The sequence below is a fragment of the Filicampus tigris genome, chromosome 10 (genome assembly GCF_054856515.1).
Source record: "Filicampus tigris isolate MCC_2025a chromosome 10, RoL_Ftig_1.0, whole genome shotgun sequence".
Lineage (NCBI taxonomy): Eukaryota > Metazoa > Chordata > Actinopteri > Syngnathiformes > Syngnathidae > Filicampus > Filicampus tigris.
Genome location: NC_141226.1, coordinates 5,868,197 through 5,882,542, shown reverse-complemented (window position 1 = coordinate 5,882,542; position 14,346 = coordinate 5,868,197). Strand labels below are relative to the sequence as shown.

The following is a 14,346-nucleotide window of genomic DNA, read 5'->3' as shown; positions in this document are numbered from 1 at the left end:
ATGAACATTTTTTTTTCTTGCATACAGACATCGACGCTAGGTAGCCAAGCTCCCACAGTGCAATTTTGACAAATTGTACGCTCGCGGGAAATATTTACCTCACCACGCCCCAGTTCATCTCATCTTTGTCAAGGCAGTGGAACGGGTAGCGCACACCCTGCTTATGGGCAGCATGGCTCAGTGGTCGAGTGGTCGTTTCACAACTCAGAGGTTGTGGGTTCGTTCCCCGGCCATTGTGACCATGTCGAAGTATCCTTGAGCAAGATACTGAACCACTAGTTGCTCCTGATGCTGCGTCATCAGTAGGTAGGAGAGGAGCTGTTTTACAAAAGCACTGTCATTGTTGCCAAGATAGCAACTTTTCTAATCCCTCTAGTGACTAGTTTTCAAAATAGGCAGTAGTGACACAACATGAGTGGAATCAATTTCAGGAGTCAATTGCACTGAACATTGCCATTTATTTGTCGACATGTTGGAAACTTGGAAATAATAAAACAATTAAAAACTGTTGACTGAAAATGACATCACAGTGCCTAACGGCTCAGATAGCGACCAATCACGGCTCACCTGTTTTCTGGGTTTGGTCAAGTGACATTCGTAACCTGAGCCCTTATGATTTATAAAATGATGCCATTTTCAGTTGACAATAAGTGTCAAAATGGCCGCCCCCTTTGATGGATAAGAAAACGGGTGGATTTTGCTGCATAAGTCATATTCCACAAACACAATATTAATCAGAATAGCGTGTTTGGACTAGTGTGACGGCATAGAAAGAAATTTTTGGACTTCACTTCCCCTTTAAAACCATGTCTCTTGGGTAAGTGGGTGACTAAAATGCAGGTGCCTATACTTCTCCAATCTATAAACACTGTTGATTAATTAATTGCCATGTCAAATGCACCTGCGACCGGCCACCAACGGCAATGCATGACTACTTCTTCTTTCTTTTGGTGGTTGCTGGGTGCTTTTGGTGCATCTCCCACCTCCATATTAAACGGAGTGCGTGCACGTGACAGTAATATTGTGACATTTGTCTACTGAGGTCTCATATTGTTGCTGTACTGTAATCATTTTACTGGAATGTATGACTCCACAGTCCCTGATTACTAAATCCTTATAAGAAAAAATAATGTCCACAAACCTTACAAGGTTTTCCTTTCCATCCTCCCTTACCTATCACTATATCTTTGCCACAGTGAATGGTGTTTGCAGTCGCAGGGTGTGTCAGCTTTCTTGTGTGTGCTCACAACATTTGGTAGGTAAATCCTGTTGATGGCTTAGCATACCTTTATTATTCGTCTCTACCATGCTGGCTCATACCCCAGATTTTAAATGTGAGGCTGGGTGGTCAAATCGGGGGTTGGGTGGTGTTATGGCTTGGTATAGCTGTGTAAAAACAAGATTTCAACAAGATTTCAACATTCCCTACTATGGCCCAAAATAGGCCCGTCATTGCCTTCCAGTTTACTCACATTTCCTCTGTCTATCTCTTGCTGGCTTTCTCGCTCTAAATGAAGCCCTGTGGTTGTTGTGGATTTGGTTGGACAGAACAATCTAATTTTTGTACACATCTTACCAATACTTCTTGCATCTGACTTCAGCGCATTTTAAAGAAGATTACTTCACTAGTTAATGATGTCACACGTTAGAGGAAAACAAGTGGTTACACACCTCTCAATCAGTGTATCAGTCCCTATTATTTAGTCCGTAAAAGGTTTTGGGATTTTGCATCACGCTTTCCCCTGTATTAATGAGTCTTTCAACAAAAGAAACAGTAAGCATGATGCTTCAATGGAAGTCAGCATTCGAGGCTGAAAAACAAATTCAGCAGTCATTGGTCACTTTACTTGTGTGAGGAACCTCAATATAGACCCTCGGTCTCATCTCTGAGCAGGGACTGGTCCAATGTTAGCAGCCCCCCTTTATTTTGTACACTCGTTACAACTACAGTGTATAGAAAAATGAGGAGCAGGAGTGCTAGGGTTTCCCGGTCAAGACATGTCATTGAGATGTGTGTTTTGTACTCAAGCTTCTGTCTGTTTTACTCCTACAAATCACATCTCTTTGCCTCTGCCTTATTTCTCACCTAATGAAATCATACACAGGCTCAAGATAAGTTAATACTAAAACTATAAAATTGTGAGGAAAAAGCTGCATTGTGAAGCTGTTTCTTTTCACAGTGAAAAAGAAGCCAACTTAAATTTCCTCCTGTCTCCCTTCTGTCTTGTGCAGGGTTTCACCTGAGTGGCACAGTAACCGAACCCGCCACCTCATCAGAGCCCGAGGTCACCCACAAGGTGGCCATCAGCTTTGATCGTTGCAAGATTACCTCTGTCACCTGTGGCTGTGGAAATCGGGACATTTTCTACTGCGCCCATGTGGTGGCGCTATCTCTGTACAGGATCCGTAAGCCTGAACAGGTAAAGTATACACATAAGCCACTTTTCTATGACAGGTCCCAGAACGGCCTGGCCCTGCACCACATCAACCTCGCTTGGCCTGGCCTGGCATCCATTTCTTCTGCATTTCAACAAGCACCAATCAATTGGGGCGTTATCAACCGAACTTTGCGGCCTCCCTCCAATGCTCACTCAAAATAAGCACTACGGGGTTTTGCCATACGATTTGACGAGTGGCATTTCGACCACTAGTTTTGCGGCAATTCAAAATATGAATTGCAGTTGCATGATGTGGCGATGTTGCAAATTATATCCCGTCAAATGCACAGCTTTCACACAGATTAAAAACTAATTTCTGGGTTCAGACCAGCGCACATGACCATATTCACGATTTCATGTGTATTAGTGGATGAAATAATGAAGCTTGTGGTAAAAATGTTCACGAGCCGGTAATCTTGACCGCGATAAAGATGTCCTCCAGCTGCAGTCGGGAGCCTCATGGGTAGGGGTGGGGCAATATGGGTTAGGAAAAAAAAATGAAAAACGTTTTTTTCAAGAAACTTGAAATGATAATAATTTGATGATATTCTACAAAAAAATACTGTAAATCTGCACTAGCTTCATAGAACAATTATGGATGGACAGCGTTTCTGAACAACAGCTCTTCTTTATATTTTACATTGCTCCACACATCGTCTGCAAAAACATTGCAAAATGTTATTTTAAAGAAATATTGAAGAGCTTCAAATTTTGTCCAGGCCATATAGGGTGTTTTCATTTTGGTGTGTGAATATTTCTGACAATTTATTTCATCAAATGTATCCTTATTTACATGTAGTATGCAAAGGTCTACCATTTCCAGCTACTACAGCACTCAGAATGAAAAAATTATGAATGTTTTATTTGATATACAGTATGGTGGTTTGTGCCACATGTCACCCTGGAATATGTCATTTGTGGATTTGTGGACAATCCTTAACACAGGCTTGAAGAGAAATGTAGCTGATGGCGCCGTTATTGAATCCTGCCAGCAAATTCGTAGAATAAAGATTTATCACTTCCTCTTTGCCGTTTCGCTGTTTCGCCAAATGAGGGTTTCGTCACTTCCTCTTCATTTGCACCCCATCAAGTGAACCGTTCATTTTTATATGGGTCTTTTTTGACACAGTATTAATACTCGATAATGTAAAATTGCACATCGTGAAACAACTTTGACAATAATATCGAGGACGATATATATCGGCCACATCTACTCGGCGGGCCCCCGGCCTGACCATCGTGGCCCTCGACTCTCGCGGGTGGTGGCTTCGGGCAGCCGCCGGAGGGCTTCCGACGCCAGAGGGAGACAAAGACGTGTAGCGGCAGCAACCCGAAGAGGCAGCCAAATGAATGAGTGGCGTCCAAGTGAATGAGTGCTTGCTCTAATATGAAATCAGATGGATGAAATAGTGACGCTTGTGGGAAAACAATTTGGCGAGTATCGCGCACCACTCGCCAGTTCCATTCTCTTGAATAAGAGCGAGTTCTAGTTCTCCTCGGCGACCACCAAGGCTCCAGGCTGCGGCTGGAGGTGATACAGTAAAGTATTCTGTACTTTTTTGTAAAGTTCTGGCACATGTCGCCGTCGGTATATAATGTTGTGTGTCCATTGTGTATTTGTTGCAGGTGAAGCTTCGGTTGCCCATCTCAGAAACATTGTTCCAAATGAACAGAGACCAGTTGCAGAAGCTGGTCCAGTACTTGATTACAGCACACCACACAGAGGTGCTGCCTACTGCTCAGAAATTGGCGGACGAGATCCTCTCATCCAACTCTGAGATCAACCAAGTTCACGGTACTCTTCCTTATGTGTCTGTTGTGAGAGAAATACGCAATTAATGAATATGTCCGATGCACCTATCAGTTTATTTTGAAGCTTTTCTCTGTTGTCAAAATGTTTGACATTTCTCAGGTGTTCTTTGCTGCCAAAACATCTCTTTAACTTCTGTTCTGTTACTATTTTTTATTTATTAATTTTAGAGGCTTCCATAGTCCATAGCATGCACCAACCGACATGCACTGCTTACTGTAACGGCAGTGCTGCCAACAGAGTGGAGCTAGTTTACAAAAGCAGTCATTGTTCCCAACAGAGTGATTTGCTCACTATGTTTAACAACTTTTGCGACTCCCGAGATACAATTTTTCTCCAAAATGACTTACGAGTTAAACTCTAAGAAACAGACAACATGACAGGAATATTTTCACATTGCTTTGCTTATGACAAGAATGAAGCCTGGTGGAAGGCCATCATTTAGTCACTTGCACTAAACATTGCCAAAGGCGTCGTGGCCATTTATACGCAAAAGCAATAATTTACCGACATGTTGCAAACTAACCATAGACCCGAGGTACAGCGTCTGTGCTTCCAGGCTGCAAACATTTTGCTGTAATCACCTTGATAACTCTACAGTAGAAAAGAAACAAAACTTGCACCAGATGTTAAAATGTTGAACATTTTATGTTAATTAAACAAGGATCATGTTAACATACATGCTTTTGTCAAAAGGAATATTTTCTTTCCAAGCGGAAACCCTTATGTTCTCACCATCTATAAAGAATACCTATTTTCTGTGGAGTTTATTGCAAGTTATTGCTCAAATAAAGCATATCCCTGATGGGGGGAGGAAAAGTATAGTAGTTTTGAACAATGTAAATGTCATTTTCTGTTTCTCTCAATAAAGAGGAAAACAATGAAGTCAAGTCTGAAAATATATGAATGTAGAATTTTTTCTTGTTCCGTTATCCCCCCACTCATTGATGTGCCAGTTGTAAATAGCACCACATATGAACTATCCGATATGTAAGCCCAGAGGATGTCACGCATCAGAGCTTGGCTGCACCTTGTAAAAAAGGCTTGCAAAATCTGGTTTCAAGTGAAACATACATCACTGATATGGCGAACTCACAACGCCCCACAAAACAACTACTTAATTTTTTCCAATTTGGCTCCCTCTGCTAATGTTGACATTCTACAGCTCTCCTCTTCAGCAAAGCCACATCGTGCTTCCTGTCTGTGTTTGACAAGAGAACGGGTCATGGAGGCTTTTGATCCATGAGCAAGGCTTTGATTGAGGAATGTTGCTGTTTGCTGGTTTGTGTTTCCCACAGCCAGATTGAAACATGTGTGGTTTTCTGTTCCTCAGCTTCTTGCTTGATCAAAGCAAACCCCCTGCCCCTTTCCCAAATCGGATTATTTAGAAACACACACACATAGAGAAGAAAAAGGAAAACCAAAGGAAAGTTGTGTCGGCACACTTCCTGCTGCAGAGATCAAAATAAATACAGAATTCCACATTTTGTTTAGTTCAGTTTGCAGAGCTGGGCAAATCCTGGATGGCCACAGGAAGTGTAATGTTTTTCGAGAGATCTTGTTTTGAAATCAATTTACCATGGTCTCAGTCTGTTAAGAAAAACCTGAGAGAGTGCACTGAGAACTGACACTATAGAGCCAACAAGTGAAGTCACACATCTTTATTATAGATCGTTTCTAATTTATTTTTGGTTTCTACATTCGTTTTATCAACAACCTGCTGTTCAATCGTGTATATGCGTGTCTGGGTTCCCTCCAGGTGCTCCCGATCCAACTGCCGGCGCAAGCATCGACGATGACAACTGCTGGCATCTGGATGAAGATCAAGTCAGGGAACAAGTCAAGCAGTTCCTCTCCCAGGGAGGATACTACGGCTCTGGGAAGCAGCTCAACTCCATGTTTGCTAAGGTACATGTTGCTCTGCCGGATTTATTTTAGTATTCCTCGCAACTTTCTCTTTAAATGCACTAGTAAGCAGCCTGAACACACAGAGATAAAATGTAATGCCATAATATTGTGTGAGGCATGAAATACCACCTGAGAAATGTGTAGAAATGCTTTTCTCTCCTATCCGAAAAGTAAAGTTGCTGCATTTGACCATTAGCATGCATTACTTATTGTTGAAATAGAAAGAAATCATATTTCCAAAAAATATTCAACACATACTGATTGGTGAAAGTCTTGTGTTGAAAAACATTTCTTAACATTATTACATCTGCTGAACCTCCCCATTCTGCGCCGGCAAAGGCCGCATTGATCAGGAAATACATATTAAACATGCAAAGTGAACATTTCATATTCTGTTCATGGCACAAACAAGCACCCACAGGCTACTAGAAAACATTTGGAGATTTGTAAATTACATTTTTAAAAGTGTAAGCATTAACAGGTTTAGTATGGTTACATGTAATGTAGCTCTGGAAAGCGTCAGTCTATTTTAGAGATTGTTTAAATACACTTTCTTGGTACCTCTTGACTGTGAAATCCAAGCGCCCCGAAAGAGAGAAACTTATATATCGCTGGCGTCGGGCCAAAACCTTGAACCTCAGAAATAGTAACTTTTCAGGAGACCCAAAAATGCCAAGTTTGTTCAACCTTTAGCATTGCATCGTGGAAGAGAGCAAGGCATTTTCAACACTTTACATTGGTCAATAACGTGTAAAGATAACATCCACACGTGTGGACTGACCAATAGAATAGATTTTTGAAAACATATGAAATTCACCAAAATGTGATGGTTTGGCCAGATGCCAGCGATATGCAATATGCTGTGGTAAGTTTTCTGCTTTTCATTTTGAAACTTATTCTTTGAATTCACTTATTGACAGCATTGACAAAAGAGTTTTGTAATTTAGGCCACTTTGACCTGCTTTTGAAGCTTAAGTTAGCCTACTGTTTACCACCAAATAATTTGAATATTAATATTTCTCATCAACTAAAAAGTGTGAATTTGAGAAAATTCTCCTATTTCCTGAGCTAGATATATCAAACCCTTCAAATCCTTTATGAGGATTATTATCTAACAAGCGAATCATCTAAACACTTTTATTGTAATTGATGAGAGCATTAATCGACATTTAATTTCCTCTTAAGATGTCATCATTTTAGTTTAAACACTTCCAAAACTTCTGCTAGTGTAAAGGATATTTGTCTTATTCCAAGTTAGCTGGTCTAAGGTCACACGTACAGCCATGAACCTACTGTCATGTTGCATGCCAAAATGCTAGCTGCTAAAGTTAACTTGCATAAAGGCGTGCTGTTAAAGCCTTTTTTAAATGTAATACTTTATTATTTTGATACATAAATGTTGAGTTTAAACTGAAATTTATATTTGTGTTTGAAATTGCCCCACTGAAAATGTTTCTAGACAATAAAATACAGTTTGAGGCTACGCACAATGTGAATTCAGGAAATAAAAACTGTTTGTTTATATAAAAAAAGGAACCATTGGGAAACCAATCCCTAGTGCTATTTCTAGCAGTCAATGTAAAATCCCATTGACATGCTAATAGAAAATAGCATCAAGGTCTGGGAGTGATACTCCTTCAAATAATGAATATTGACAAACAAATGCTTTAGTAACACATACACACATAAACAAAAGTAATATAGCAATACTCAGGGGCATATATTCTAAGTTATATTAATAAAGTTCAATCACAATTTTCTTTCCTTACTGTTCTTATATGCTGGTGCATATATCGATGCATGCACAGCACCACACTGCCCCGAATAGAGCAAGGTGTGCATAGCAACTTGAAAAAAAACTGCCCCTCAAAATGTGTAAATTGCTCCTCAAAGGAAGTCATTGATTAGCAAAATTGTTCATCAAAGAAAAGTTAATCTGAGCCTTAACTGTAGATTAAGGTAATTTCAGTTTCCTTTCATCTAAAGCATTCCAATACATCAATTAAACCAAGTTCAAAGACTGCCAATTACAAAATGTGACAACACCTCTCTTTTTCATCATTTTTAATTAATTATTTTTTTTCTGTGTCTTTAGGTGCGTGAGATGCTAAGAATGCGTGACTCCAATGGTGCCCGGATGCTGACTCTCATCACGGAACAGTTTATGGCAGACCCTCGACTGTCCCTATGGAGACAGCAAGGCACTGGCATGACGGACAAATGCAGACAACTTTGGGATGAGCTGGGTAAGTACAGTCAGTGAAAATGACCCTTTTAAGTTTCTCACTGTTGTCTACCTGGCCAGACCTTTCTTTTCACTCAAGGAGCAATGAAGCCCTCAAATCAATAAAGCTGTTCAGCTTCTGTGCAATCAATCTGACCATTTAGGAGGTCAATGAGAACACTTCTGGGTGAGCGAGGGTGATCATGACACACAACTGAAATAGAAATAACACCCAACCACCTTTGTCTCATGTTTGTCAGTGATATTGAATTGAAAAAGGCAGAGAAAAAAAACAATACAGTTTGATGATGCATAGTTCATATAAAAAAAATAGCAATGACCTGACAGTTGGCAAAAAATTGTAATAGTGTTATGAACTAACATACACTTGTGTTTACAAACTGAAGGGAAGATATAGTCATGCTGTTTTGTAATTCAATTATATAATTTTTAAAAAATCTATTTTTTGTATATTTGTCTTCACCCCTTTTCTATGCAGTATTTTAATCACTCAAAGCGTCTACAATGAATTGCTGACCTGCCTACCCTAGGTGCATTGTGGGTGTGTGTGGTGTTAAACCCCCACTGTAAGAGTGAGGAGAAGAGCATTTGGCTCAAACAGCTGAAGAAGTGGAGCGACATGGATGTGTGCCCGCTGGAAGATGGCAACTATGGCAGCGAGCTCCCAAACATCACCAATGCTCTGCCACAGAGCAACCTTGCCCAGGGTCAGTACATAAACACGCATACAGTACTATATAGGCATTCTTATAATTAGGGACACACCAGTAGCGCTTTTTTCAGCTCAAATACAAGTACTTAGATTTGAGTACTTGCAGATACTGTGTACCGATGATAATGCCATTATGTCTTGCAATTGTGATCAAAATGTGCTTTATTTTAACCAAATGTTATATAAAAACACAGCCTTTTCTCAAAAATGGCATGTTTTACTCAGATATAACACTTTTTAACACTGCTTTGGTTAATGTGCCGAGTCATCCGTGTTTACCTTAAATTATCTCCACATGGCTGATGTGGCTCGGCTCCTACCCTGAAGGTCAATGTCAAGCTATCAATGTCATACTATCGAAGCTTTTTTATGAGTCCAAGTATGAGTACAAACGCAGAGTCTCAGCACAGATACCGATACTGGTGTCTGTGCATCCCTACCTACAATATGCAATGTTGTATAGTGTTGAGGGTGTGTTTTGCTTGTCAGACTCTGTGTCCAGGCCAAGGAGGACTGTGTTCAGCCGGGCGATTGAGGCTTGCAACCTCCACTGGCAGGGCAGCCACCTTCAGAGGATCATCAGCAGCGATTACTACATGTCTCCATCATACCAGAGAGATGAGGAGAGTCTGCTGTTTAATCCACAGGGCCTGCCCCTTTGGCTTGGTATGCAAACACACGCACACAGTGAAGTACGTCAAACATTGAAAATGTTCAGTTTTAACAAATGTAATTGCAATAATAAACATGCGATGTGCATACCTGTATTTTCAGTCATTGTGTTTAACCAGCTTTAAGTTTTTAGTCAAACATTATCTATTGTATCAGAGGGTACATTCTCATGCAAACAATTTACTTCATTTCCACAATAAATTAACCCAACATACATACAGTTAGGGTTGGACATGTTTTGAATTTGAATGATTCCGATTCCTTGTTTCGATTCCAATTCCAAATGATTCTCAATTTTGATTGTTTTTGAGGTGGTCCAAATTATGGTCATTCATTTTTAGCGGCTTGTAGCACAGACTAAAATAACATTTGATGTGGCACGTGTCATCTGCCAGTATTGTACTACGGTACTTACCTTCTACACTGAATGGCAGGGCAGGAGAACAAAAGTACTTCCTTGTTTTCAACCAGTCAGTAATCATTCAATACTGGCCATTCCAAAATCTTGAAAAATCATAGCTGTTTTTTCCCCCAACAATACATCATATGTAAAAATAACTATATTATAGCTTCACGTGTCTTTATATACATACTTACTGATAAATTGGTTTAGTGTTAAATGAAAGATGTCAAAGCAGCACTTTCCTCCTTTTATTTTTCTGTGTGTGGCCCTTCAAAGTCTGGACGCCCCTGGCCTGGTTGAAATGGAGATGCTAACCAGTTATTTTTGGATGAACTAATCTGAATTTGTCGACAAATTTATTTCTATTGACTTCTCACATTTTTATGAACTTAAGTACGAATTTCTCACAGGGTTATTTTTAACCAGTATTTTTTTTTAGAATTTCACTAGAGAGCTTTGTTTTTCAAAACGTCATGAAAATAAATGAGTATACAGTACACGACACAGAGCTCTCACTGTGTAGATTGACAAAAGCAGAGCAATTTGGTAACTCACTTCAGATTAGCAACAGGCACATATTAGCTTCTTATTTGCATTTGAGTTGACCCTCAGTTTAGTTGTTAGACGTATTTTATTTTTTTACTCACCAGATTATTCATTCATAGTTCAACATGCGGTAGGCTCATGCTCGGAGCAGGAGGGATCACCAAACTCGTCAGACACGGCACTCTGCTAATTTAAACACGTCATGCAATCGCTTTTGCACAATATAATCCTATTGCACTGAGTTGCACTGATGCGACTCTTCATTTAGTCATTCATTCACACTTGTGCTCGGCACCGGGTGCACCCATGCTACGTGCTACATGCGCATGGGTGCACTTCTTCATTGGCAAGTTCTTCCATTCAGCGGATGAGACACAATAACTGTGAACCGGAAATTTTAAAATGTGAACGATTGTTGGAGAGTCGGACTGTTCCAATCAATTCCCGAGACCCAGTATACACAGACACAGACATACTGTACACGTACAGTAATTCTCATGACATTCAGGTGCATTTCTGTGTGTGTGTTAAACATGTTTCCACCTTGCCTCTTGTCAAACACACAGACCACGTACCAACAGCATGTGCTCGTGTGGATGCCCTGCGTTCCCATGGTTACTCCAGGGAAGCCTTGCGACTTGCAGTGGCCATTATCAACACACTCCGCCTCCTACAGCAGCGTGAGATGGACATCTATAAACACCAAAAAAAAGGTAATGCATACATAGACACCAACACATGCCCACCACTTTTCTTGTTGATGTCTACTAACTCTGTCATGTTTTGGGACAACTTGTCAGTGCAGGGGCCCATTTACTCTGCTTTTTTCCCCCTCTCCAGAGCTTCTTCAGCGGGGCGCCACTACCACCACTAACCTGGAGGGTTGGGTAGGACATCCTCTGGACCCCATCGGCTGCCTCTTTACAACACTCACCGAAACATGCCGGGTCGATGACGATAGCACAATGGACACCGGAGGTACAAAACCATTAACAAGAACTGAATAACAGATGTATTTAGGTTGGTAAATCTTGCCAATTGATTTTCATTTACCTGTACCACCATCGACATGGTTCTAAGCAAACCAGCTGTCCAGTAAACCTTTAGCTGACATATTAATCAAAACTAACCTGCAGTGCAGTCTTGTTTTGTATTAAACCCGCTGAATGGACAATACACACTTTCAATACTTTCTGGTTCAAGAGTTTGGTTGCCAGAAACTAGACTTAATCCTTGTTGGCCTGAACAGCAGATGCATTGCTAACCAGAGCTGAGGTGATCTGGCTCATCAGCAGTGACTCAACACACAAAAGAATCCTATGTTCTTATGGCAGCATCAACAGCTATTATGCTCCATAAACTAGCATGGTACAGCCTGCCCCTTAAGACCAAATTGGAGGTGTTTACTATACATACAACAGTATATACGTAGTGGATATAAAACGCCTGTAATACAAAAAAAAATAGACCAAGACAATTTTTTTTGTTTTTTACTTTTTCCAGAATTAATGTGGCCTATGACCAATACAACGAAATTGAAAAAAATGTTAAAGAGGGGGAGTCGATATAAAAAAAGCTTATGATGCAACGGTGCTCAGAAATAATCAATCACATTCAAACTCATGTTAAGTGTTAATTCCAAAAAGTGCGGTATATTTCGCGCTGCAAACACAACACTGCTCATCACCAAAAGAATGCCAAACCGACAGTGAAGCATTGTGGTGACCTCATCATGCCGTGGAGCTCTTTTTCTTTAGCACCAACCTTAGTCAAGGTGGGGGGAATTATGAACAGTTCGAAATAACAGTGTTAGCACAAAAACTTCAGGAAAAAAATAATCATGAAAAGTGTTGATGTCAGCGCATCAATAACCCAAAGCACTCATTTAATTCAACAAAAGAATGGCTTTACTAGAAGATCAAGCTTTTGGAATAGCCCTTAGTTCAGACCTGAATCCAAGTGTAAATCAGTTGGGCGAACTAAAGAAGGCTGTGCACAGGAAATACCCTTGTGATCTGACAGATTTGGAGAGTGTTCAAATATTGCCACATCATGATTTGTCACAATGATAGATTCCAAACCAAAAAGACTCAATGCTGTAAGAAAAGCCAAAGATGCTGTTACAAAGTCGTAGTTTGAGGGTGTGCATATTTATGCAATGAGGTTATTGTACACTCCCACTCATTTAAAAGTTTTCCCTTTGTTTTTAAATTGAGTTGTACAGTTTATAGCAGAGGCCCGGTACCGGGCCGCAGGGCACTTTGGACTGGGCCGCGGCGTGATGCACAGGTGGAAGAAAAAAAAAAAAAAAGAACATACAGTACTTACGGTTTATTATCCAAAGCTGAAAAATATTTTATTTTGAAAAGTTAAAAGCTAATATTAAATGCACAAGCTAGCAAATTAGTAAAATAAACAGATGTATTTTCTTCCATAAAAAACATGGAATTTGAACTGGGTGTTTAAACATTTTGAATCACTTTATTAAAAAAAAAAAAATCACCCACTATTTGTGCTCGTCCGCATTGTTTTTTTTTTTTGTTTTTTTCCTTTTTGGGGCAGGGTTGTCTTTTTTTCATTTTTACTTGGCTTTAGAGAATTACTCCATTCAAACAATACAATGTATCCATTGTTTCGATGTTTTTTTGTTTTTTTAATCAATCATTTTTATTGCGTCTCTCTGTGTTTTATTGTTCGTGGAAGACTGCTGCTCATTTACTCACTCCAGTCATATCCCTCTCTGAGTCAGGGAGTTGAACCTGTGGACCTTTGGTCACCGACCACATTCTCTGCCCTATACACCTCTGTTAAGATTTAATTCAAACAGGTAAAAGTCATGCTAAATTATAAACGTTGGATTGAATGAATAGGTGAATTTCTTTCTTGGGAAAGCAAAACAATGTTTTTCTAAGACTGCATCATTTGCGATCAGAATATTAGCTATTACTTTCACATTGTGGTCCTTTATTATTTTCGTAATAGGGTCGTTCCATTGGGTGTAGTTCCATTGGGTGGGTGTTGAAGAGTAGTTTTACTGTATGTAGCAATCACAAGTTGCACTGTAGTTGTGAGGATTTATTAGTTGTAGAAGTCCCTAAAATAAAATATTTTCTTTTAGTATTATTTAGCATATTTACTTGAGTTAATTTGGTCATGTTTAAAAATGAGTTCTACCCTAAAAGAACATGGTTATTTGGAATGAATAGGGGCGGATCAGTGGCATTTGGTTGGATCTTTATTATTATTTTTCCTTAAATTTATTACAAAACAACTGCAATGCCCGAAATGGTCTGATGATTTGTATTTATTCTCCCCCATCTATAAGAGGGTGAGTCCAGACGTCCTGTCTACCACCATGTGCCAGTGTGGGGGAGTCATGATGCAGGAGAGTCCTACCTGACTCTAGCCTTGGAGGTGACTCTGATGGGCATGGGCCAACAAAGGATTATGCCAGAAGGTCTCTACGCTCAGGACAAGGTATGAGAGTCTAGACTGTCATGGTTAGTGCAAATAAGTGTCTGTAGAATCTAGGGATGTGCGTGACTTTAACCGTTTAACCGTCTACGATTTATTAAACGTTTTGTACTTTACTAGTCGGTTAAACGCGGCATT

The 14,346-nt window shown here is 39.9% G+C and overlaps 1 protein-coding gene across 1 annotated transcript in view; it reads left to right on the top strand.

Annotated features, from left to right (window-relative positions):
• The window catches only part of zswim5 (zinc finger, SWIM-type containing 5), a 76,391-nt gene that overhangs the window by 50,892 nt on the left and 11,153 nt on the right, over positions 1-14,346 (top strand). The window contains exons 2-10 of the mRNA XM_086043549.1: positions 2,233-2,420; positions 4,065-4,233; positions 6,008-6,156; positions 8,252-8,402; positions 8,932-9,108; positions 9,603-9,779; positions 11,301-11,447; positions 11,575-11,712; positions 14,060-14,211. Coding sequence (XP_085899675.1) covers positions 2,233-2,420; positions 4,065-4,233; positions 6,008-6,156; positions 8,252-8,402; positions 8,932-9,108; positions 9,603-9,779; positions 11,301-11,447; positions 11,575-11,712; positions 14,060-14,211 — 1,448 coding nt within the window. The remainder of the gene's footprint in view (positions 1-2,232; positions 2,421-4,064; positions 4,234-6,007; positions 6,157-8,251; positions 8,403-8,931; positions 9,109-9,602; positions 9,780-11,300; positions 11,448-11,574; positions 11,713-14,059; positions 14,212-14,346) is intronic.